The sequence below is a fragment of the Mytilus edulis genome, chromosome 3 (assembly GCF_963676685.1).
Source record: "Mytilus edulis chromosome 3, xbMytEdul2.2, whole genome shotgun sequence".
Classification (NCBI taxonomy): Eukaryota; Metazoa; Mollusca; class Bivalvia; order Mytilida; family Mytilidae; genus Mytilus; species Mytilus edulis.
Window position 1 is genome coordinate 13,420,613 of NC_092346.1, and position 25,578 is coordinate 13,446,190.

Here is a 25,578-nt window from a genome sequence, read left to right on the forward strand (position 1 = left end):
CTATATCGTGTGATGCGTTTGTAGATTCATCAATCAACAACTTCCTGTTTACTGAACACTTGTATTATTTTACACATAATTATTCAGTTGAAAATTTTCGTCACATTTTTTCAGAAACTACAATACAAGGATTTCTGAAATTTGGTTTCAGGGTTTATATAAGTCAGTTATACCGTGTGATGCGTTTTCAGATTCATCAATCAACAACTTCCTGTTTACGAACACTTACATGTTTTAACACTTGTAAGATTATCTTCTTGCGGCGGGGGGTATCATAAGTGAGCAGTAGTTCACAGTTTCACTTGTTTGTATTTAACGTATCAAATATTAATGTATTTTATTTTGTATTGTAGATTGCAGAATTCCCACAAAATGTGTATATAGCCGGTAGTACAGACACAGCATTAATAACGTCAGACGTCCATAAATTGTTTTTAAAAAATAGAAATAATAAAAATTTCATTCCCACCAATTGCAATGTTATAAAAAACCAAACAACTCGAGCTTTGCAATTTTCTCAGAACTTACCTGTGTTCACGGAAGGGGATGCTTCTAATTTCTTTTACCACTCATTTTTCTATCGTGACAAAGGAGACTACGTGTGTGTGTCAGTTCTTCCAGTAGAGGGCGTTCCAGATTATGTTACGTCATATGACGTCTATGTCAAATTCGATTCCCAGCCAACTCACTTAAATTATGACGCCAAAGGAAGAACATCACCTGACAATGACAGAATGATATGCCTCCCTCCTCAATTGATTTCTTCAACGGGAGAGATGCATGTTGGCCTGCATGCAAACAGTAAAGTGGGTAAGACATTAGGAACAGACATAGTCCGAGATTACTCTGACGTCCAACGGCTGTTTTGCAAGACAAGCTGGGGCCGTGGGACGTCAGAGCTCGTCCTATATCAAAAAGTGGATATTTGCTCGTCCAAAATAGATGCGCTGCTTCGTCGCTTCTGGTGCCAACTAACGGCCTTGGAATTACATGTATATAAATCGGGTATCAATTTGTTAATTTTTCATTTATCTCTTTATCTATGTAAGCTTCACCTACCTGCCACCTTTTATTTTCTCATAATTAGACAGTTTTCACAGTGACCCATCGATTCAGACATTTTTACCTTTTCAGATTTTCAGACGGACGTCAAGTTACGAGAGATTTTGCGACCTCGAGACTCAAATATGCAAATACTTATACTTTTTTACCTCTTTTATAGGAGATCGATGTTTAACATTAAGTAGCCAACATAGATTTTTCACCTTTACAGGAGATCGGTATTAAGTATTTAATGCCAACCACGATAACAATCGGAAGCTCTCAAACATTTAGATTACTTGCATCGTAAATGAACGAGGTGTTAAATTATGGTCATTTGCATAGATCATCACTGTTTTCTCGTGGTCACGTGATAATCTTTGAAAATGAAAGTCAAAATGCAGAAATCGATGGGTCACTGTGAACACTGTTTAAATATGAGAAAATAAAGGGTGGCAGGTAGGTGAAGCTTACATAGATAAAGAGATAAATGAAAAATAAACAAATTGATACCCGATTTATATAATTCCAAGGCCGTTAGTTGGCACCAGAAGCGACGAAGCAGCGCATCTATTTTGGATGGGCAAATATCCAATTTTTGATATGGGACGAGCTCTGACAGCCCACGGCCCCAGCTTGTCTGGCAAAACAGCCGTTGAACGTAAGAGAAATCGGACTAGAACAAAAACAAATCGTATTCTCTATAGGAATTGTGTTAGATGCTCTAACAGTAAAAGACTGAAATAAGTGAAAAAAAAGTAATTGTGAGGCTACACATGTATTAAGTTTACTTTAAATGATATTAAATAACTAACACATGTAGCTTAAAGGTTTATACAGCAAACTGCTGCCCCGAGAACACAATGTTTTTTTAAGGTTAACAATCTACTCTTATCACCGTCTAATATATGTGTAATTTAATTTACTTAATTGAATGTTCTGTTATCATTGTCTATTTAATCTTACATTGAAAGTATAAGTACATGACGTCATATGTAATAACGTCGATTTGATAAATAACAAAAGAGAAGTAAGTTTTTTTTTCTTCGGTTGACAGTTTTTGGATCCCTTGGTTATGTATGGGAACCAATCACCGGAAGATATGCCAATGGGTCATACAACATATCAGCACCAGCATTGATGCCGTATAATTTGCGCATAGTGACATCAAATTGTAAAGAGTGGGATCCAAAAAGACAATCGTGGGATTCAATCAACTGTGAGGTAATCAATCTTATATCTTCAAATGTTTTTACTGTTGCCACAGGATTTGAATGTAGAAATATACTGAAATAACTAAACTTTGAGTTTTTGTCTTTTTTCCAGGAAAAAAGGCAGATTTTGTTACTGATATCTATGAAATTAACATATACTCGCGACACGAAAAGGAAAGACACATTGTAAGGATTTGTAATGCTGTTCAGGACTTCCCATGGAAAAGTTTATATTCATCAGTCATTTTTGACTGTAAAACAAATATAATAAAAAATAACTAATTAAAAGTCATTTTTGACTGTAAAACAAATATAATAAAAATTAACTAATTATAAATATTTAAAAACAGTATTAAATGTTTATTAATATAAACGAATAAGAATAGTCCAGATTTGAATTTTGAATAAACAAACATTAAAAATTTGAGAATACAAAAAGCAAATATACACAAAACATGTCATACTAATGAAGTAAGTGTGTGCACATTTATTGAAATTTTAAAAATTCATGAATGTTGTTGTACATGTAGTATTTGCAAGCATCGTTATGCCTCTACTGTATATAACTTCTAAGGTCCATCTCAGGTTTGTTCTATGTTGGAACATCATAATAATTAGTCTGTTTACAAGGTCTAAGTTTACAAATGAATGTGTATTTAAGAATTTAACGACAATAATATCATTTCTATTTTCCAGTTAAATATTAGACTTAAATTTGTTTTTCCTTGTTTCGTTCCCTTGTTGTAGGATACCTGTGGTGTAGTTTTGTTTTTTTTACAAAATTCTATACTTAAGTGGTGTCTATTTAATGAAATAATTGAAACAAATGAATTTAATGTTACAATACGACGTCAAACTGTATTTAACACATATGGATGCGTTTTGATTTTGGTGTGTTATTTTTACCAAACATATACGTATTAAAGATATGACTGAATATCAATGGAATACAATAATAGACGCAACATACTTGGGAACAACTTAGGTCGACAATATCATGACTAAAATGAAAACAACGAACAGACAAAAAACAGAATACACCACGCCACAAGCTTATATTAAGGTGAGAACCTGTCGTGCTGCTCAAAACAGTTCACATTTGATGATAAGACGCATTAAGTGATGTCAAGGAAAAGAGAACGACATTATGGTGAAAACCATTGCAATATTTGTAAAGGGATGAGTTCAACTTGCCGATTAGTAACCTTTTGTTCAATAACTTCGATGTAAGGACCTCTATTAATGGAAAAAAGAAGTAGAAGATGCACAGTGAACAATCGAACACCATACGTTAAAGTTAAACAGAAAACCCAATGGTCCAAAAAAAAAACCGACGAAAATACAAACAGTGTACAAAACACTACACAAGAAACCCAAGACAATGACAAACCCTACGCAAAACTTGGGTGATCGTACGTGCTCCGAAAGATAAACTGATCATACGTCGTATAACCATAACAAAAAAAAGTCGGTGATAAAAAGTTATCGAAGGTACCAGGATTATAATTTAATACGCCAGACGCGCGTTTCGTCTGCATAAGAAGTTTCAGTGACGCTCAGATCAAAAAAGTTTTAAAGCCAAACAAGTACAAAGTCGAAAAGCATTGGGGATAAAAAATTCCAGTAATTCATTCCTGGAATAAGAAAATCCTTACGTTTTCGAAAATTTCAGTTTTGTAAACAGGAAATTTATAAAAATGACCATATAATTCATATTCATATCAACACCGAAGTGTTGACTACCGGGCTGGTGATACCCTCGGGGACGAAACGTCCACCAGCAGTGGTATCAACCCAGTGATGTTAAAAGTTATCAAAGGTACCAGGATCATAATTTAGTACGCCAGACACGCGTTTCGTCTAGATAAGATAAGAAAATCCAGATAAAAAAAGTTATAAAGTCAAACAAGTACAAAGTTAAGTCGCATCCGAGAGTGTCATAATCGAGAAAAAAATATAAACAGAGGACGTGATTGCGGTTACCATAATTGGAACATGCTGGCGTTCGTACATCATTATATGGACCAGTGTCTTTGAAATACCTGGGAGATATATACTCCATATCCAGGTGCTGAATAATGCTATATAGCAATGGAAAGTTCACAAATGGAAAGCTGAGATCTTATATTTCTCGTTAAGTAAAATACTCAACTGGCAATTATGAATAAAGGCTAGATGTGGGGCAACATATGAAAAAGACTGAGCTCCATCTGAGGTATAACACGGACTAAGATAAGTTACTGCGAGTTTGTTTGTTGTTGTATGCATTTGGTTGTATTAACCGTTTTTAAATTTTTGACCTGAAACAGGCAAATAACATGGAAAGCTAAGCAGGCGACAGTTCATAACTTTCATTTTTATTTGCGTTCTAAATTGGCATTCTAAAAAACATTCTCAGAAAAACTAACAAGAAAAAAAAATCTATGAAAAATAATTTTATTTAAATCATTTACGTAAGCTTTCACTGTAAAGGTTTGTGTAGTCTTTTTAGTGCAATATCAAGGAACTACCTTGAAATTGTAACGGATCAATAAGAACAATGCAATTTGAATATATGATCATATTGATATAAATTTTGTGTTGGTTATTTTCAGATGGATTGGTTTCCAAGGCAAGATATCATAGAATGTACCTGTCGTCCAGCTTTTGGTTTAACATTTGGTAACACTTTTTATGTGGCGCCAAATACAATCGACTTCTCCACAGTTTTCTTACGTTTTGATATAACAAATCAAGGTCCTGTGATCGGGACTATTATAACGATATTAGTGATTTACGTACTGTTACTAATTTGGGCGAGACATCAAGATAAGAGAGATATTTCTAGGGTAAAGTTCTTTTCACTGATTTATATTTTGAAAAACAGTAGTTATATTAAATGTTGCATTTCTGGGAATATTGACAATGCAATTTCCCATAGGAACTCCTTTTACGGCTAAAACTGTACCACTTTAACTCTGAAGTTTTGAAAAAAATCTATATCCTAGAATTGAAAGTTTATATGCACTACAATTTTTTTCAAAGGTCAAAATATAGGGCTGTGTGGCATATTTTCAACGTTTATATGTCCATAACTTTTCCGAGTTTAAACTAACCCCTTATTTTCTTAACTACACCTAACTCGAATTAAGGGTTACCCCATATTTCAATGTAAACAATATGCACATGTATTTTTACTGGTAACATTCCCAAGTGATGTCTCTATGAGATTGAACACAGAGATCATAACAGGGACCCAGTATTTAAACAAAATTAAATTTCTATGAATATTCAAGATCGCCCAAAAAGAGGCGTGGTTTGAGAAACAGCTGTATTTACAAAGTGCAACCTAAAAGAGTCAATATCAAATGCATTAAAGAACAAGAAAACGATTTCTTTTTTCTGTTTTATAATTGTGTGAAAACACAATGAAGAATCATTGTGCATGACATATTCTAGAACTATTTTGATTACGTCGGTTATCTAGTATGAACTTAATATTAATTTTAAGTCTTTTGTAATCAGTGGTGATACACATGGTGCAATCCAATTAATACTAACAAAACTATTTGGAATGTTACTTAAATGTATAAACAATAAATTCAGCCAGATTTTTTTTTGATTTTTTCAGTTTGGAGTTACACCTTTAGTTGACAACTTTGTGGATGACACATATTATTACCTTGTAACTGTTTATACAGGAATGAAAAGAGGGGCAGGTACCAAGTCCAGGATAGGCTTTATAGTGCATGGACAAGATGAAGATACAGGGATACGAGAATTATCTGATGGTTTAAGATCGGTAAGCCTGTTTTCTTTGTTCAAAATAGTGAAATTTTCACACTTCACATTGTTTTCATATATGATTCATGGTTTTGATTCGATTATGATCCAATCTCATTACCAAATTTACGCACCTAATCTCGCTCTTTCATGAATTGATGCGAATCACACAAATTTTAAAATTGAGAATGAAAACGGAATGAGTCGATGAGACAACAATACGACTAAAGAGCTAAAACATCCAAAGGCCACTAATGGGTCCTCAACAAAGCGAGAAAATCCAGCACCTGGAGGCGAGCTTCAGCTGACTTCTTTCATTGTTATATAAATTCGTATCCTATTTGTGAGATCTGAACATAGGGGAACTTCTATTCCTTTAATTAATTAGTTATTAAAGGTACCAGGATTATAATTAAGTACGCCAGACGCGCGTTTTGTCTACATTAGACTCACCAGTGACGCTCTTATGAAAAGATTTATAAAGCCAAACAAGTACAAACCGTCATCATTTCAAAGATACACATCTACTTGAGTACAAGTAATCTTGATGTACAGTTCTAAAGATGCATATCAAATGTACATCTGTAAAGATGTGTATAAACTGTACATCTACAAAGCTGTATATCAAATGTACATCTGTAAAGCTGTACACAAGCTGTACAGCTATAAAGCTGTATATAAACAGTTTATATGCAACTTTCCAGCTGAAGGACGCCTACGGGTGCGGGAGTTTCTCGCTACATTGAAGACCTGTTAGTGGCCTTCGGCTGTTGTCTGCTCTATGGTCGGGTTGTTGTCGCTTTGACACATTCCCCATTTCCTTTCTCAATTTTAACTTCACATATATACAGTTTATTTACAGCTTATCAGATTTCAACCAACTCGTGATGGCGTCCGTACATTTTTTGAAGAGCTGGAAAATATTACCACTTGAAACTCTTGCAACTGTTTGGTTTAATACATTACTTGTAAGCAGAGACCTATGTGCCAAACATTTTCCATATCGCTGCTGGAATATTGCTACATGGAAGTGGAAAATTCCCAATTTGGGAAGCTGGATTCATTTCTTTTGTCATAACGTTTTATTCTTAAGCTCGATATGAAGCAGACTTAACTGTGTCTGTTGTATTATTTATTTCAAGTTCGTTGGGGTAGATGCTTTCAACATGCAAACATTAACATTTACAGAAATATAATTAACGTTTATCAGCTTTCCAAGTTCTTGGAAAAAATGTCGCCTGGTCAAGGGCATGAATTGTGTATAAATTGCAATCAAACTGTTTAACAATTGAAGAATCCCTTTCTGTTTTTCTATGTCATAGTTATATGAAATTTTAGAATACAACAAAACAGAATAAGTTATCCCTGTATGGCCTCAATAAGCATTTTGAAATGATTTTACGGTTTCGCTGTGGCAATTTAAAGAAAGACAAATATGTCGTTTATATTCAAATATTTAATTTTTTGTTTCAGGAAATACCAACTGCAAGTGTTGTACATTTTCTAATGTCAACACCATATCCGTTAGGAGACTTGAGCTATGTGTACATATGGCATGACAATTCTGGTGAAGGCGAGTCTTCGTCATGGTATTTAAACCGCGTTGATGTCGAAGACATACAAACGAAAGAAAGGTAATATTTAAATCAAGGTATATAATATCATATTAATAAACTGCATTTATTGGAGTTGTGACGATCGGTATTAAACCGTTTCTTTTATTTTTCAGAGTGGGAATTTTATAGCTGTGAAGGGCAAATCAAGGAAAACATTGGACAAATTAGTTGTGTCTACATGACGTAATCTTAAATAACTATTAATGCTTGTCGTCTAACAAACCGGCGAAAATCTATTTCAAATCCTACTAATTCAACAAGTATAAATCATTTGATATGCATCAGATAGATTAGAACGTATTTTTACCTTTTGAATACGATTATGCCCCATTTATGGGCATTATGTTTTCTGGTCTGTGTGTCCGTTTGTCCGTTCGTCCCGCTTAAGGTTAAAGTTTTTGGTCGAGGTAGTTGTTTGATGAAGTTGAAGTCCAATTAACTTGAAACTTAATTCATATGTTCCCTGTGATATGATCTGTCCAATTTTACTGCCAAATTAGAGTTTTGATCCCACATTTCACGGTCTACTGAACATAGAAAATGAACGTATGAGTTGGGTTTTCGTGTACTGTGGACACATTCTTGTTTATTCCAATTTATTAAATAAATTGTATGAATTCAATTGAACTTTGATATGTACATTTCAGGTTTATTTTCCTATGTGGTAAATGGCTATGCTTAGATACAGTTGAAAGCAGTGTAGATGCTGTCCTTCCAGTTTGTGGAAAAGAAAATGTCACCACTTTCTTAAATATGTTTTACCTTAATATAAAAGAAAACTTAGCTGATAACCATATGTGGATTTCAATATTCTTCCGGCCAACAAGCAGCCATTATACAAGGTGTCAGAGACTTACATGCTTCCTGTTGTTTGTTTTTTTAACAATGATAGGAAATGCAATATATTTTCGTGACGAAGACGAATATTCAAATGCTGGATCAAATATTCGTGTTGGTCCCTTTTCATTCTCATTGACAGCAATTTACATTGCACTAATATCTGCTCTAATTTCAACACCTACCACCGTATTAGTAATTTTGATGTTCAGTAAAAGTAAACACAGGAAAAACGACACTGATACTAAAGATACTTCACGAAAATATAGAATACCGGTATTGGATTTTTGGTTGGATAGATTAATGGCAGATAGTCGTAATTTAGAGAAAGCTCTCGTTTCAAAGGGACTTTACAACACTGAAAGTTTTATTTTTCCATATTGGTTTCAATATATAGCATGGACTTTGGCACTATCAGGAATAGGAGCATGTTCCGTCTTCTTGTCTCTTTATAGCGTCGAATGGGGAGAAAAAAAGTCTGAGAAATGGCTGGGACAGTTTTTCCTGTCTTTCTTTAGCTCGATCTTTCTACTGGATCCATTTAAGGTAAATAACATATAGTTTAACAAATTTAAAACATATATTTTCATTGTTGTAACTAATTTACTGATCATCAGTTAAAAGTAGACGGATTTTCTAATCCAGTTCAGTCCAATTTGTGTTTTGTTCTCTTCAAAATTTTGTATATTTTAAATTACCACATTAGTGGTCAATGAAAGGGGAAATTGTTTTTTCAAATATTTTTCGAATATTGTCAAATATATCGGGATCACTAAGAAAACATGCCCATGCGTTCGTTAAAATTGGTAACGTTGATTTTACCATAATTGTTACACACAATGTTTCAATATATCTAATGGTACACACATATTGCCCAAGAGTACCAGAAGCCCAGTAGCAATTGTAAAATTGTACTGAATTTAAAGTACGTATATTGTTCGTTTTAAATTTGTTGTTTTAAAAGGCATTTTAACTTAAAGAACAAATCTCCCTCATGTCAACCTGATTCTTTGTCCGGATTGGACTATATTTTCGTTTGGTCATCTCTTTAACTTTTGTTTAAGTATTTAAATCTTCTAATCATCTTAGACGAGACATTAAATGTCGAAATTTGCTTCTGATGCAGAAAATTTGTCCCGTTTATGTTTTATGACCCGTATTCATTACTGTCTAAATGCACCTTATTGAGAATTACTGATAATAGTTGATAATTTGTGTTTTATTAAATAGATCATAGTTATGTCTGCAGTATTTGCAATGTTAATAAAGCAAACCAACAAGTTCAAACCTACAGGACTGGCAAGGTCATTCATTCTCAAGAACTACAGGCACACTTTTGGATACCAAAAAAGTAAGTGATTGGTGCATGTGAGATATATTTATGTATTTGCTCGTCATATAAATAGTTAAAACGCAAACTTGTCTGTCATTACCACTGCCTGAGACTGATATGTAAATGGGATTCTAAAACTGTGGATTTTGAATGAAGCTCGTTAAATAGTCTATTCAAAACGTTTTAGATTTGGGTCGATTTAGAATAATGTTCCTTTTGTTTTCTCTATAATGACTAGCTGACATAACATTTTCTTGTTTTAATATTGATGAGTCTTATCCAGTTATCAGGAACAATAACGGATTGATAAGTGTATTATATGTAACACCAGGACAAAACTTAATTCAAAAACTTTCGGTTTATGTTAAATAATTAACCCAAGGTGTTTGCCGAATGTCAAAAATAAAGCAAGGTTTCTCGTGAAAACATAAACATCACTTTTACCAGTAGATAATCAGACAAATAAAAGATACATTTGTGATAGGAAACGGAAGCCCTAAATTAACTTAAAATTTGAAGACATTTACAGATGCAGCCGGTCTATTTGGCTTAAATAGTCATTCGCGATATTGACCATGGATCTCAATTGAAAGACAACTGAATGATGCATGTTCCGGCTTTGCATAGTTCACTTTTGATGCATGCATGGCTACGATACTGATAGGTTTCATAACGAATGAGAATTTGATATTGGTTGATATAAACTCGAGTCATTTAATTTCAGTAAAGTATTTATTGAGACTTCAGCGAGTTTACTAATTTAATGAAATAGCGAGAGTTGATATCAAGTTTTGTCTTACCGCCTATACATTTCTTGAATGTGATTGGTTAAATGCAATCCATGGAGACCGTGTATATTTTATTTTGGGTTAGTAGGCGTGGTTTATTTCGATACACGGAAAGTACTAATGTTACGTCCTTTTATTGAGAAAAAATCTGAAAGGTTTCAATAATCGTAGAAATTGACGATGAACGATTGAAAAAAAATCCACAAAACACATTAAAAGCTTACAAATGTTTATTGTTGGCATTTATCGATAGGTTCCTAATATTGCAGACTTGATCACTTTGATAGTCCGCTAGACTATATACCGCATGGTAAGATAGTCGGTAAGATAAATTCGTTACACAGTGTGCTTGTGACTTAATACGATATATATGGGGTCAGTTAATTCCATATGGGGATTCGAGCTACGCTATAACTCCATATGGAATTTACTAACCCGATATATATCGTTTAGATCACTATTACACTATATACACTACTAATTTCCAAGTTGTTAAATCCTTTTCTCTTATGGTCAACACTTCCATCATGTAAGCTAAAAATTCAGCGGATCGTTGATCTAGTCTCTTAAAAACACAAAACACTCACACTTTTCACCTGAAAATTATATTTTTTCAAATTATATTACATTCTGAGGCTTAATTTTTTTTAAATGTCTGATGTTCAAGTTCAGGGCTATTGACGTCATACTGGTATGTACAAAAGACTAGATCAAATAATTCGCGGGATTTGTAATTCAACACAATAAAACCAGTTATCAAAGGTACCAGGATTATAATTTAATACGCCAGAGGCGCGTTTCTCCTACATAAGACTGATCATTGACCCTCAGATCAAAAAAATTATAAAGCCAAACAAGTATAATGTTGAAGAGCATTGAGAACCCATAATTCCAAAGCGTTGTGCCAAATACAGCTAAGGTAATCTATTCCTGGGATAAGAAAATCCTTATTTTTTCGAAAAATTCAAAGTTTTGTAACAAAATTACCATATAATTGATATTCATGTCAACACCAAGTGCTGACCACTGGGCTGGTGATACGAAACGTCCACCAGCAGTGGCATCGACCCAGTGGTGTAAACAGTTATCAAAGGTACGAGGATTATAATTTAATACGCCAGACGGGCGTTTCGTCTACATAAGACTCATCAGTGACGCTAAGATCAAAAACGTTATAAAGCCAAACAAGTACAATGTCGAAGAGCATTGAGGACCAGAAATTCCAAAAAGTTGTGCCAAATGCGGCGAAGCTGCAAACGTGTCGACAATAAGAGAAACAGGTTAAACAGCTTGTGAGAATTGAACATCGCTTGATATCAACTCTCGTTATTTAATTTAAATAGTAATAATAAACTGGCCGAAGGGTCGTTTGTTTATTATATTTGAATTAAATAACTCGAGTTGATATCAAGCGATATTCAATTCTCACTCATTATGAAACCTTTGATTACGTCTTTAATTGGGTAGGTTTTTAAGGATATGCATGATGATCTAATAATCTTAACAAATGCCCACTTTCTCTATTTAAAGCCTCGGTAAACACATCATATTTCTTAAGTGTAACGTTGTCTCAGCTATTTGGTACTTATTATATTTCACAAAATGTATTTCTTGATAACTAAACACACATGTTTGTATCCATATTCAAAGATATAAAATATAACAAACACTAATAAACCAGTTTTGAACTGAAACGACCATTTTGGTCTGAACATCCTTTAAAAAACTGAACAATGGATTAATAATTCAAGTTCAGTGGTTTCAGTCAACTTTCAAACTTATTCTCTTCGGTAAATTCAGTACTGTTCAGAAATTTGTAATCAATTATGATATAAACAGTCTATGTTCAGAACATTCAGTAGTTGTTAATTACAGGTACAAAATAACAACATTCTGAATTGTATAAACAGCCAATGAACAGTACAGTATTAACTGCACCTCTGAACGGTAATGAATTTCAAACGACAAAATATCTTAAAAAAACAAATTATAAAACTCTTATCAAGCTTTGTCGTTTTTAGTTTCAGACTTTTTAAATATTAAAATGACTATTTATACTTAAAACCTGTTTACTAGTGAAAGGAAAAAAACAGGTTTATCTTAATGTTTACAATGTTTGCAGATAAACGACTGCCTGTGTTACCACTTAACCATTCGTCAATCGAAAAAGCTCGAAACGAAAGGCAGAAATGCATTCAAATGATGGAAAGTATCCAACAAGTCCTCATTACGTGTTTCTTTTTATGGATTATATTTAGCATAAGCTACAGTTATAAAGATGACAGATCTTACAATTTTCATCAAAACATTGCCACCAAGCTTCTGAATCCTCAAAATAAAACACTGCAACAGTTTGGCAAGGTAAGTTTATGCTGCACAGACAAATCACATGAAAACTCCTAGAACGTTTATTGAATAAGGTAAAATATTAAAACAAATCACAATACCTTGTACAATAACCCTAGTAGGATAAATATGAAATATGGCACATTCAAATCAGATATACGTGTATAATGGGTATCCTTGATATATTTCCAAGTGTCAAGTGATTTGATACATCCTTGCTAAAGTTATCGTCCGCAAATATATTGGGAACCTCCTAGGGCAGAACTCTTGAAATATTATAGTCCGTGTATAGTTATATAGAATAAAGATATCATTTTATATTTCTTCCCATATCTATCTGATAAAATCATTAATATTAATTGAATTAGATATAAATAAATAAAAAAAAAACTCCAAATTAGACATTTTCAAAATTAAAGAATGTATGTGTCTCTTTACGTGTTATATCTGACTAAATCCGATATTTCTTAATTTATTTGATTTACTGTGTAGTGTTGTAAGAACACTACACTTAGGGTCTTGATTTCTATCGTTTTTAGCTCACCTGGCCCGAAGGGCCAAGTGAGCTTTTCTCACCACTTGGCGTCCGTCGTCCGTCGTCGTCCGTCGTCGTCGTCGTTAACAATTTACATTTTGAACTTCTTCTAGAGAACCACTGAATGGAATGGAACCAAACATGGCATGAATGTTCCTTATGAGGTGCTGACCAAGTGTTGTTACTTTGTAGCCGATCCATCATCCAAGATGGCCGCCAGCAGGGGACTTAGTTTAACATAGGACGCTATGGGAAATGCATACAAATGACTTCTTTTAGAGAACCACTGAATGGAATGAAACCAAACATGGCATGAATGTTCCTTATGAGGTGCTGACCAAGTGTTGTTACTTTGTTGCCGATCCATCATCCAAGATGGCCGCCAGCCGGGGACTTAGTTTAACATAGGACCCTATGGGAAATGCATACAAATGACTTCTTTTAGAGAACCACTGAATGGAATAAAACCAAACATAGCATGAATTATCCTTATGGGGTGCTGACAAAGTGTTGTTACTTTGTAGCCGATCCATCATCCAAGATGGCCCCCAGCGTGGGACTTAGTTTAACATAGGACCCTATGGGAAATGCATACAAATGACTTCTTCTAGAGAACCACTAAATGGAATGAAACCAAACATAGCATGAATGTTCCTTATGGAGTGCTGACCAAGTGTTGTTACTTTGTAGCCGATCCATTACCCAAGATGGCCGCCAGCGGGGGACTTAGTTTAACATAGGACCCTATTGGAAATGCATACAAATGACTTCTTCTAGTGAACCACTGAATGGAATGAAACCAAACATGGCATGAATGTTCCTTATGATGTGCTGACCAAGTGTTGTTACTTTGTAGCCGATCCATTATCAAAGATGGCCGCCAGCAGGGGACTTAGTTTAACATAGGACCCTATGGGAAATGCATACAAATGACTTCTTTTAGAGAACCACTGAATGGAATAAACCAAACATAGCATGAATGTTACTTATGGGGTGCTGACCAAGTGTTGTTACTTTGTAGCCGATCCATCATCCAAGATGGCCGCCAGCGGGGGACTTAGATTAACATAGGACCCTATGGGAAATGCATACAAATGACTTTTTTTTAGAGAACCACTGAATGGAATGAAACCAAACATGGCATGAATGTTCCTTATGAGGTGCTGACCAAGTGTTGTTACTTTGTTGCTGATCCATCATCCAAGATGGCCGCCAGCAGGGGACTTAGTTTAACATAGGACCCTATGAGAAATGCATACAAATGACTTCTTTTAGAGAACCACTGAATGGAATAAAACCAAACATAGCATGAATGTTCCTTATGGGGTGCTGACCAAGTGTTGTTACTTTGTAGCCGATCCATCATCCAAGATGGCCCCCAGCGGGGGACTTAGTTTAACATAGGACCCTATTGGAAATGCATACAAATCACTTCTTCTAGTGAACCACTGAATGGAATGAAACCAAACATGGCATGAATGTTCCTTATGTGGTGCTGACCAAGTGTTGTTACTGTGTAGCCGATCCATCATCCAAGATGGCCGCCAGCGTTGGACTTAGTTTAACATAGGACCCTATGGGAAATGCATACAAATGACTTCTTTTAGAGAACCACTGAATGGAATGAAATCAAACATGGCATGAATGTTCCTAATGTGGTGCTGACCAAGAGTTGTTACTTTGTAGCCGATCCATTATCCAAGATTGCCGCCAGCGGGGGACTTAGTTTAACATAGGACCCTATGGGAAATGCATACAAATGACTTCTTTTAGAGAACCACTGAATGGAATAAAACCAAACATTGCATGAATGCTCCTTATGAGGTGCTGACCAAGTGTTGTTACTTTGTAGCCGATCCATCATCCAAGATGGCCGCCAGCAGGGGACTTAGTTTAACATAGGACCCTATGGGAAATGCATACAAATGACTTCTTTTAGAGAACCACTGAATGGAATGAAACCAAACATAGCATGAATGTTCCTTATGGAGTGCTGACCAAGTGTTGTTACTTTGTAGCCGATCCATTATCCAAGATGGCCGCCAGCGGGGACTTAATTTAACATAGGACCCTATGGGAAATGCATACAAATGACTTCTTTTAGAGAACTACTGAATGGAATAAAACCAAACATGGCATGAATGTTCCTTATAAGGTGCTGACCAAGTGTTGTTACTTTGTAGCCGATCCATCATCCAAGATGGCCGCCAGCAGGGGACTTAGTTTAACATAGGACCCTATGGGAAATGCATACAAATGACTTCTTTTAGAGAACCACTGAATGGAATAAAACCAAACATGGCATGAATGTTCCTTATGAGGTGCTGACCAAGTGTTGTTACTTTGTAGCCGATCCGTCATCCAAGATGGCCGCCAGTGGGGGACTTTTGAATGAAATTAAACATGTTCCTTTCCTTATAAATGAGGTTGTGTTGTCACTTTTAGCCAAATTTTATATTTTTTTATATGATTTCAAAAACCCAAGTAGAATCAGGTGAGCGATACAGGCTCTTGAGAGCCTCTAGTTTAGAGTAATTAATAGAAATAAGTTATGTGATATCTCTATTAAATATAAATGCCATTACGCTATTATTTCTGATTAAAAAAACAGGAGCCAGAGCATACATTTTTCTAAGGAAACTAAAATAGACAAAAAACATTTGGCATGCTCTGGAAGAAAACATATTCTTTCAAGAAAAAAAACAAGCATAAATGCATAACGTTCTTAAACATCATACTACAAGGATCTATGACATACGTGACCATTTCCCGTCCACTTCCCATTCTCTAAAGGGACTTACCCTCTTTCCTATCGTTTGACGTTTACATATCTCCATTGACACGTAACGCGCATGCCTGTTTACATTATACTGCCTTTCGTTAACAATGTTTTGATCCTGAAGGAAACAACTCCAGGAGGAAAAAAGACTGGAATTTTGTTTTATGGTCACCATCTTGAACTGTGGTGTCTGTGTTTCAACTCAAAAGAGCCCTGTTATTGCGGTCTGAGATCTTTATAATCAAGAATTTTGTCTGATCTGTCACTTTACCAAAAAATAAATTCACAAAAATACTGGATTCCGAGGAAATTCAAAACAGAAAGTCCCTAATCAAATGGCAAAATCAAAGGATAAAACACATCAAACGAATGGACAACAACTGTCATTTTCCTGACTTGGTACAGACATTTTCAAATGTAGAAAATGGTGGATTGCACCTGGTTTTGGTTTTACAGCGCTAAACCTCTCACTTGTACGACAGTCGCGTCAAATTTAATAATAATGATAATGATGCGTGAACAAAACAAACAGACACAATCGGTAAAAATGTCACAAATAAAGGTAAAAAGTCTAAGTCGGCCTACTTCTTTTTATGAGAATCAAACTGAAGGTTCGATTTCTCTAGATTTGTAGATTTTTCGATTTCCTCAAGTTCTGATTGTTTTTATCTAGAATTGTATATTCCAGATGAATTTGCGAGATTTGAACATTGATAAACTAATATTGACTCCAAGTTACCATTGACGTAATTTCTTAATAAATATAGTTATATTGAGAATAATGATATCAACCTTTAATATTGTTATTCAGTTTATAAGACAGTTTATAAGACATACAAAACTTTACGACAAAAGAGATGATTTCAGCTTTCCAATTGTGAACTTTCCATTTCTAAGTAGCAACATTCCAGCAGCACCTGCATACGGGGTATATATCTCCCCATTGATACGATATTCCCGTGCTTGCATTTCCTATGATGATTTTCTTGATAGAGGGATGCTGCTCACAAGGAAGCTATTAAACCAAGAGTTGCAAATGGTGAAGTTGAAATCATCCCTTCGTAAATTTTACGGACGCCATCACTAGTTGGTTGACCGTTATGGAATAACCGTTTCACAAATGATATCTGATATGTTCCTTACGTCGTAACTACAATTCCCTTCCATTTCATGAATGTGACCTACCGAATTAGACTATTTACAGGATTTGTTATCACATAGCAACACTACGGGTGCCACATGTGGAGCAGGATCTGCTTACCCTTCCGGAGCACCTGAGATCACCCCTAGTTTTTGGTGGGGTTCGTGTTGTTTATTCTTTAGTTTTCTATGTTGTGTCATGTGTACTATTGTTTGTCTGTTTGTCGTTTTCATTTTAGCCATGGCGTTGTCAGTTTTTTTCGATTGATGAGATTTACTGTCCCTTTGGTATCTTTCGTCCCTCTTTAATAAGAAGTTTGAGACAGATTTAAGGTGGGACGATATTGACTGAAGTGTGAGCAAACAATACGGGTTGTTCTTTTCTATAATTATGTCCTGCCTCAATGTTAAGTTTCTATACAACGTTTGTAATTAGTATTGGTGAATGTTAGTATAAACAGTAACTTTTTAATTGTGGTAGCCATGCACGATGCAAATATGATTCTGCTATTTTGTGTGATTGAAATTGTAATTACGGAGATCCTTTGAAAAGTGCATTAATAAAGAAACACATAAACTAATTTTTTTTAGATAACACACGTCAAGGATTATATGAAATGGCTGCGATATACAGCGTTTCCACAGTTGTATCCTGAAACTGATTATACAGGAGAACGTTTGCATTGGAGACTTAGACAAAATTTCCATGATTTGACAAGTTTTAGAGTTGGACCACCTCGACTGAGACAACTTCGGGTCACAGATTGTAAGGACAATCATTTTATCTTATCTCGTTACGTTCATATGAAATTAAAATAACATTAGAACCTGAGATTGGGTTATATTCATTGATTTAGTATTTAAACATTTTTGCTTGAAACAAACACTTTTTCCAAACATTTTTTTACAGATGCTATATTTTTTATTTGCAGCTTCTGAAGTGCTTCCATTTTTTGGTAAAATTCGAACAAGACCAAAATACTACTTACCGATGGAAGAAAACAGAGATTTTTGTTTTGGTTGGGTTAGTGGTTTATGTGACAAAGAAAGAGAGGCACGTTCATTTTCGTATGCTGGGTGGAAATTCACGAGTGCCGTTGATATATGGGGTATTCCCATACCTGGACGCTATAGCACATACGGAGGTGGCGGATATATTACCGAACTAGCTGTAAACTTTGATTTTTCAAACAGAACCTTAAACGAATTAACAGACTATTTATGGATTGATAGAAATACACGCGCTATTTATTTAGAGTTCAACTTATATGCACCGGATCTCAACCTATTCGCGTACAGCATGTTTTTAGCAGAATTCCCTGAGACAGGAGGTATAGTTACCTCGTATTCTATTTATCCATTTCGAATTTATTTTCATCATGGTACGAATGGTATCTACACATTAATTTGCGAAATATTATTTTTATTATTTTTAGTCGCTTTAACAGTCAAGGTCGTGTCAGGTATTATGAAGAAAAGAAAAACATTTTTTAAAAGTGTCTGGAACATTCTTGACTGTTCTTGCATATCCCTGAGTTTTGTGTGTATTTCAATGTATGCTGGGCGTCATATTCTTGCATCACAAACCATGGAAAATTTCAAGGAGAATCCGAAACAATTTATAAATTTTCAGCATATTGCAATATGGGACTTGTTGTTTAATTTGCTGCATGCTACTTTGTTATCATTTTCAACATTAAGATTGGTCGGTATTCTAGGTTATGACAAACGAGTTGGTAATATTCTCTTAGTTTTTAATAATTGTGCAAAGGATTTATTCTGGTTTGGTATTTTTATTCTTTACGTATTTCTGTGTTATGCCGCTCTAGGATATTTGCTGTTCGGAAAATATATTGAATCATATTGTGATATATTTGAATCTATGGGAACATTATTCATTAGCATGATGGGAAAAAGCAAATTCACAGAAATAAATGAGAAGGATCCAATTATAGCACAATTTTATTTCTTTACTTTCATCCTGGTGATAGTATTTACATTAATGACGATGTTTATGGCCATTCTTGGTGAGAGTATCAGTGCAGTACATACCATGAACAAACGAAGCAAGGCGGAAGAATTGATTGATTGCTTGTGGGATAAAATCAAGAATATGTTCGTAAGAAAGTCAGAACCTACGAAAAATTCCAAAAAGCAACGTAAGTATCTTGAGGGTTATTAACTTTATAATAATTGTGGAAGAAAATAACATCTTGCTAGTTGAGATACTTAATGATTGTAAGATGAAGGGATACGTAACAATAATGTTACGTTTCATTACAATTAGTGTGCACGAAAGTACGGAAAACAATTACATGACATACGTTCTAAAGTCTTTTGGTCTATATTCACGACATTCTAGGGGCCTCAAAATGCATAAGAAATGAAAAAAAAAAATAAAATGATAAATAAGCAAAAATATTAAAGTTCTATAAATAGATCATATTGAAAGTTTTTTGTTGGTACAATTTCACTTTACGTTAACTGTCCATCACAAAATCTTTTAACAGTTACAATAGTTCTAACGGATATAACTTCACAATTGGTCGTGTGATAACTAGTCCTCTAAAAGTCCGTACTTTTGATGCCCGAATGAGGCTATGTCTTCCTTTGGTGACGTCTTCTGTTGTTCCTAATCTCCATAAAGGTCGTGGTTATTCACTTTATAGTTGAACTACATCACCGATGTTAACTTGCCACGTATGTTTTCCGGAGGCTCGATGATATTCAAGTTATCCGGTAAGGTATTCATTAGATCAACGTTTTACAAAATGGTCCAATAAAAGTCCCTTTATCTCAAATAGTTTGTTTGCTGTTATCGTATCAAGTTCTTGAATATTCGCGTTGTTTTTGTCGTTGTGTATCTCTGTCGTCGTAATACTCCTTTCGTGTTAAAGATGAGATGGCGTCAATAGTTCGGGATCTCTTATATCTGAAGACATATATGAAAGTGGGCGATTGTTTATTATAGTTTCAATCTCAGTGAGTATTTTTGTCGAAGATTGTTCGCTGACGAGTGCCTTACCAAAAACTTTCTTTAATGTCCTTTTCGTTAAGCCAATTAGACGTGTTCACCATCCGCCATACCACGGCGCCTCTTTTCTGAACAAATTCTAAGTTGATATGCATATTCAGCTGACTTTGAAGGGCATTTGACGCGGCTACAAATGTAGGTGCGTTATCGGAATAAATAGTTGGAGGTGTTCCTTTTCGACTGATAAAACGTCTAAATGCTAAAATAAAAGTGTTCAATGACAAATCAGGTAAAATTTCCAAAAGTATAGCTCGTATACATGCACATGTAAAATAAACATATATACATGTACCTTCCGCGGCTGTGTTGATGTATCCTTGATATGTAGAGGTCCAGCAAAATCTATCCCAGTGCAAAATGGTATGGTGTCTTTTACTCGATCCTTTGGTAGTGGTGGTGGTTCCGGTCTGTTATGCAGTTTTCCAATTATTTTTTGACATTGTACGCATTTGCGTTAAGCCCCAGTCCCACTAGACCACGATCGCACCACGCTCACCGCGATCTAATATAAATTTAGGTCGTGGTGAGTTCGCGGTGCGAGCGGCGTGAAAATGTAAATTTTCGTTCCTTTCGCGATGCTACTACGTCCTCATTTCGCTTCTACAACGATCCCACCACGATTAGACCACGTTCTAACCGCGTTTATTCTGCGACCTCACTACGCTTATCAAGATCTTTCTACGCTCTTCACGTTCTCACTACGACCATATACCACGAGTTATACTATTGCAACACGATCTTACTGCGATTATAGCACGTTCTTATCACGATTATACTACGTTCATACTGCGATCTTAATTACGTTCTCAGCAATAACGTCAACATCGTGTTCCATATCAATACAGTTCCATTTCTTTTATTTCTGATTAATACGTAGATTTCTCGGAAAAAATACAGTCATGCCTCCAAAATCTACCAGAACATGTGGGCGTGGTGGTAGGGGTTGGTGTAGAGGCAGAGGGGGCAAAGTAACGAATCCTGATCAAGCAGAGAGGTCGGACCGACCAATCCAACCTATTGGTGGTCCATAAAGCTCAAATGACGATAGTTTAGTGAACGATAATAGAGATGACACAGATGTGTCAATATACATAGGACGATGTGGTATGAGTGCCAATGAGACAACTCTCCATCCAAGTAACAATTTCTAAAAGTAAACCATTATAGGCCAAGGTACGGCCTTCAACACGGAGCCTTGGCTCACACCGAACAGAACGCTATAAAGGGCCCAAAATATTACTAGTGAGGTCGTTATAAAGTCGCTGTGAGATCGTAGCGCAGTCTCTCCGAATAAAATCACGATATCGCTACGCTCTCGCTACGATTGTACAGCGACCTTTGCGATCTTACTACGATGTTAGTGCGCTCTCACTACGCTTCTACTACGACCTGATTTCGCCACGACCGCACCACGATTGTTTTGAACATGTTCAAAGTTGGCCACGCTCTTCACGATCTTGAAGACCTCACCACGACCGTGATACGACCTTACTGCAATCTACACGATCGTACTACGATCATCCACATTTGCATTTGTTTCACAGATCGTAGTGCGATCGTGGCCTAGTGGGACTGCGGTATTAGACACTGGTCACATATTGTCAAATTGCTGGTATCCAGTATGATTGCATTATATGTGTTATTGCCTGGCTGACTCCTATATGTAGATTTCCTAGATGTGTGTCCATAATAACAAAATCTGTAGGATTGTGTTTCTTTGGTAATAAAATAGGAAACTTCGCGTTTTCTTCTAGAAATGAATTTTGTATCCTGTCTTTACATCGTATGATTTCCTTTTCCATTGTTTTCATCCAGATATAAACTTAACTGTTGTACTAGCAGTAGTGATTTAACTGTTGGACTTCACGAAATATGTTCTAGCTCTTTCACGTACCTGTCTTGTTGTATATCTTTAATCCATAAATCCATAGCTAATGAAATTTCCTCTTTTGTTAGAATTGTCTTGAGCTTCCTGTCAACTTGTGAACCCCTTTGTCGATAAGGACGGTTTTTTTTTCTGACAGTTCTTTACGAATTTCAGGACACATCCATTTACAGTTAAAAGTTTATTTAGATCAGAATACAAGTAGATGTTTATAATCTGTGATATTCGCTTCGGATCACTTGTTATTTTATTGTCAATTCTGTGTGCCTTTGGTCCAGTGATATTAGATAGCTGAGTGCCTATAGGGGTCGTGTTTGAATCTATCTTTTAACGGGATGGTGCAGTATGTAGTGGATTTGTCCATGTGTGCGATCTGTTTCTGTGGAGGGTACCTTTTCTATGAAGTTTTATCTCCTGTTCTTTGATTATCTTATCGTATAGATTTAACACACCTGGATCTTTGGCTAACCTAGCTATTACATTCTGGGTTCTTTTTGCTACATATTCATTAGTTGGTAACTCTGGGTGATCTGGTTTCTATAGTAGTTTTGCGACATATTTATTTTCGTTTTGGTACTCAAACATTAGGTTTTGTACATTTTTAGTATTTTCATCAGAATCCGTCTCTTATCTGCTCGACTCAATTTTTCAAAATTTCTGTAAATCGCACTCCTCAGGTTTGTGCGCAACTAAAAGATTCATCATCGTAGAGTTCCATTGTGCAGTGTTAGTACCTGTGTTTAGTGGTTCTTATAGCAAATAGCCTATTTTGGATTTAACAGCTGTTGGTTCGTCACCTCGAATAACTTCATCTTGTACTTAAGACCAGTAGTACTCTGCTCCAACGAGAAGCAAGTAACTGTTGGGCAAGTTGTTATCCTCGTAAATAGGACAAGCTGTTGATGTTTACCCGTTTCTTCATATGTATCGGTGCGGCAGTTTTTGGTACAATAATTACTTCAATTTGGAATTCTTTCTTTTCTTTCGGTCTCAACCGATAATGTTGCTTTCTCCAGGTTGCGTACCTCAGCTTCTTTCCCGCCAAATGCTGAAATTTGCATGCTTACTATACCAGTTGGCTTGATATGGAGTTTTTCTACTAGTTCTTGAGATAGAAACGAGTTTTGAGCGCCTTAATCAAGTAGAATGTTAAGCATAACACTTTCATTATGGTACCATAGGGGCGTTACGGCAGTTTTTAATAAAATTTATGTATGTGCTGTAACGGCAGAATGCATAGCGGCGCTCTTTGTTTCTGTGGTACTTAGTTCATCTTCATTGGGAGGTTTTGTTACGACTTATTTATTTTTACTAGAAGTGGAATTTCCATCTTTTAAATTATTATGGCAGATGCTACTGTGATGTTTCTAACTGCAATTTTGGCAACTATATTGTGACTTACATTCCGACACCTTGGGGTGCAATCAACAGTTTTTTTCTATGACGTCATATTTTGAGGGACCATGTATAAGTGACCCTTAGTGGTGGACTGATTAATAAAGATACCTGTATAAAACTAGATATCACTGGAATCAGAATGTTCTCTAATTTATAATGGAATTAAAAAAAAGTGTACTTTTAATAGTATAAAAAAGTTTTATCCAGAGAAACTGGGAAAAACATTGCCTAATTTAAGCTTAAAAAACCTGAAATCAGGTCATGTGCACACCCCTGAAGACATGATACCTGCACATTTTTCATAATCAAAGTTGTATGAATTTCATAGATTTTTACCTGGTCTTTCAAAAAATTCATGCTTCAGGCTACGTTCGCCTGCTCCGAAAAGAGCTACAGTGGCTGCAAATAAGTTTTGAATTTTCACTGTTTACAGTGTTGTCTCCCCTCAAAACATGAATATTTAATCTAATTTTTTAAATTATTTTAATCATTCAACCTGTTTTAATTGAAGTTAATTAACATATCTTTACAACCAAATACAAAAAACATGATACTTTTTCACCAATTATGTTGATAAAAAGGGACTTCCCTCCATGTCTATTTTTAGTTGGGGAATAACCCCTAGTTTTTTATACGAAACTGTTTATAGCACTCTTGTGATTACCGAAACAGTAAAAGCAAACTCGTTTTTCCTTTACAATTTGTGTGCATGCGTTTATATCGATGATATTTTAGATTCATTTGGGTGATGCGAGTTTTGACCAAAACAAAAACAAAAACGGTCTTTTATTCTTAAATTTACCTTTGTCGTTTCTATCTCTAGACCCTGTTAACCTCCATCTTTTATTTGTAGTTTCCGTCACGAACGATACGGTGGGGATAATATCGTTTTCAATAGGATTGGCGTTAGCGGTCTCTTGGATACAATTCTTCATTGCTTTGCGTAAACTTGAAATATCCAAATTATCATTACTATGGTCTCGAGAAATGTTTTGTCTGACAAAACATGGAAGTTTGTTGAGTATAAGTGGTATTCATAGGCTTCCGTGCGATTCCTGATATCGACCCATTCAATCTAGTTCACATATATTACTTAATATTGTAACACAAACTGATCTCAGTCTTAATCCAGGCGTTGGTGCAGGCAAATCTAGCACGTTTTGCATGTATGCGATTATTTTGTGCTATTGGCAAAATCTCTCGTGTAAAATTTGTGTTAGTCAATTGCAACCCCAATATACACTGGCAAGCTTATGCGTAAAATTGTGATTTTAGATAGTTAAATCGTTGCACGTCACTCAAAGAAGGATTTTCATGTAAGAAATTATTATAGGAATCCCCAGAGGCTGACCATTCTCGTAGATTTCCACCGAAAGTTGTCAGGTTGAGTTTAGGCAATTTATTATAATGAATTGACAGTGTAGAGGTGGGAATGCTTGATTGGCTAAAGCTTGTTTGCTCTGAGTTGAAAAAATATCTGGTTAGAATGTTCTTGCACGCTGGAGTTATTATATATAAAATCTGATGCATTTGGGTTAAGTGCTAATTAATTTTTAGACTGACTTACTTCTTTGATGAACTTCTCAATTTCCGTTATTCCAATTTGAATCTCTTACTCGTATCTGTCAACTTCTTCAATTTCTTCGTCGAGGTCTTCTTCTTCTTCAATAATTTCCAAAATCTTCTCATTAAGGTCGGACAATGTCTTGTGCTTGGTTTTGATAAGCTCCATCATGGAATTTAGGTTGACAAAATCTTGTTGCGGTTTCTTCTGTCGGTTCTTCTTTTTTCAGTAGCTTTATTACTGCTCGTCGATGTGCTGCTCGTACAGTTTTGAGTTTCAAACTCATCTCTAGTTGTGGTTTTTTGT

The 25,578-nt window shown here is 35.3% G+C and overlaps 1 protein-coding gene across 1 annotated transcript in view; it reads left to right on the top strand.

Annotated features, from left to right (window-relative positions):
- LOC139515055 (polycystin family receptor for egg jelly-like) overlaps nt 1-25,578 on the top strand; it is a 93,692-nt gene that overhangs the window by 61,856 nt on the left and 6,258 nt on the right. The window contains exons 18-28 of the mRNA XM_071304614.1: nt 354-810; nt 2,099-2,265; nt 4,850-5,083; nt 5,866-6,036; nt 7,491-7,651; nt 8,281-9,016; nt 9,701-9,821; nt 12,714-12,952; nt 17,983-18,157; nt 18,324-18,722; nt 19,383-19,550. Of these exons, the coding sequence (XP_071160715.1) occupies nt 354-810; nt 2,099-2,265; nt 4,850-5,083; nt 5,866-6,036; nt 7,491-7,651; nt 8,281-9,016; nt 9,701-9,821; nt 12,714-12,952; nt 17,983-18,157; nt 18,324-18,722; nt 19,383-19,550 (3,028 nt within the window). The remainder of the gene's footprint in view (nt 1-353; nt 811-2,098; nt 2,266-4,849; nt 5,084-5,865; nt 6,037-7,490; nt 7,652-8,280; nt 9,017-9,700; nt 9,822-12,713; nt 12,953-17,982; nt 18,158-18,323; nt 18,723-19,382; nt 19,551-25,578) is intronic.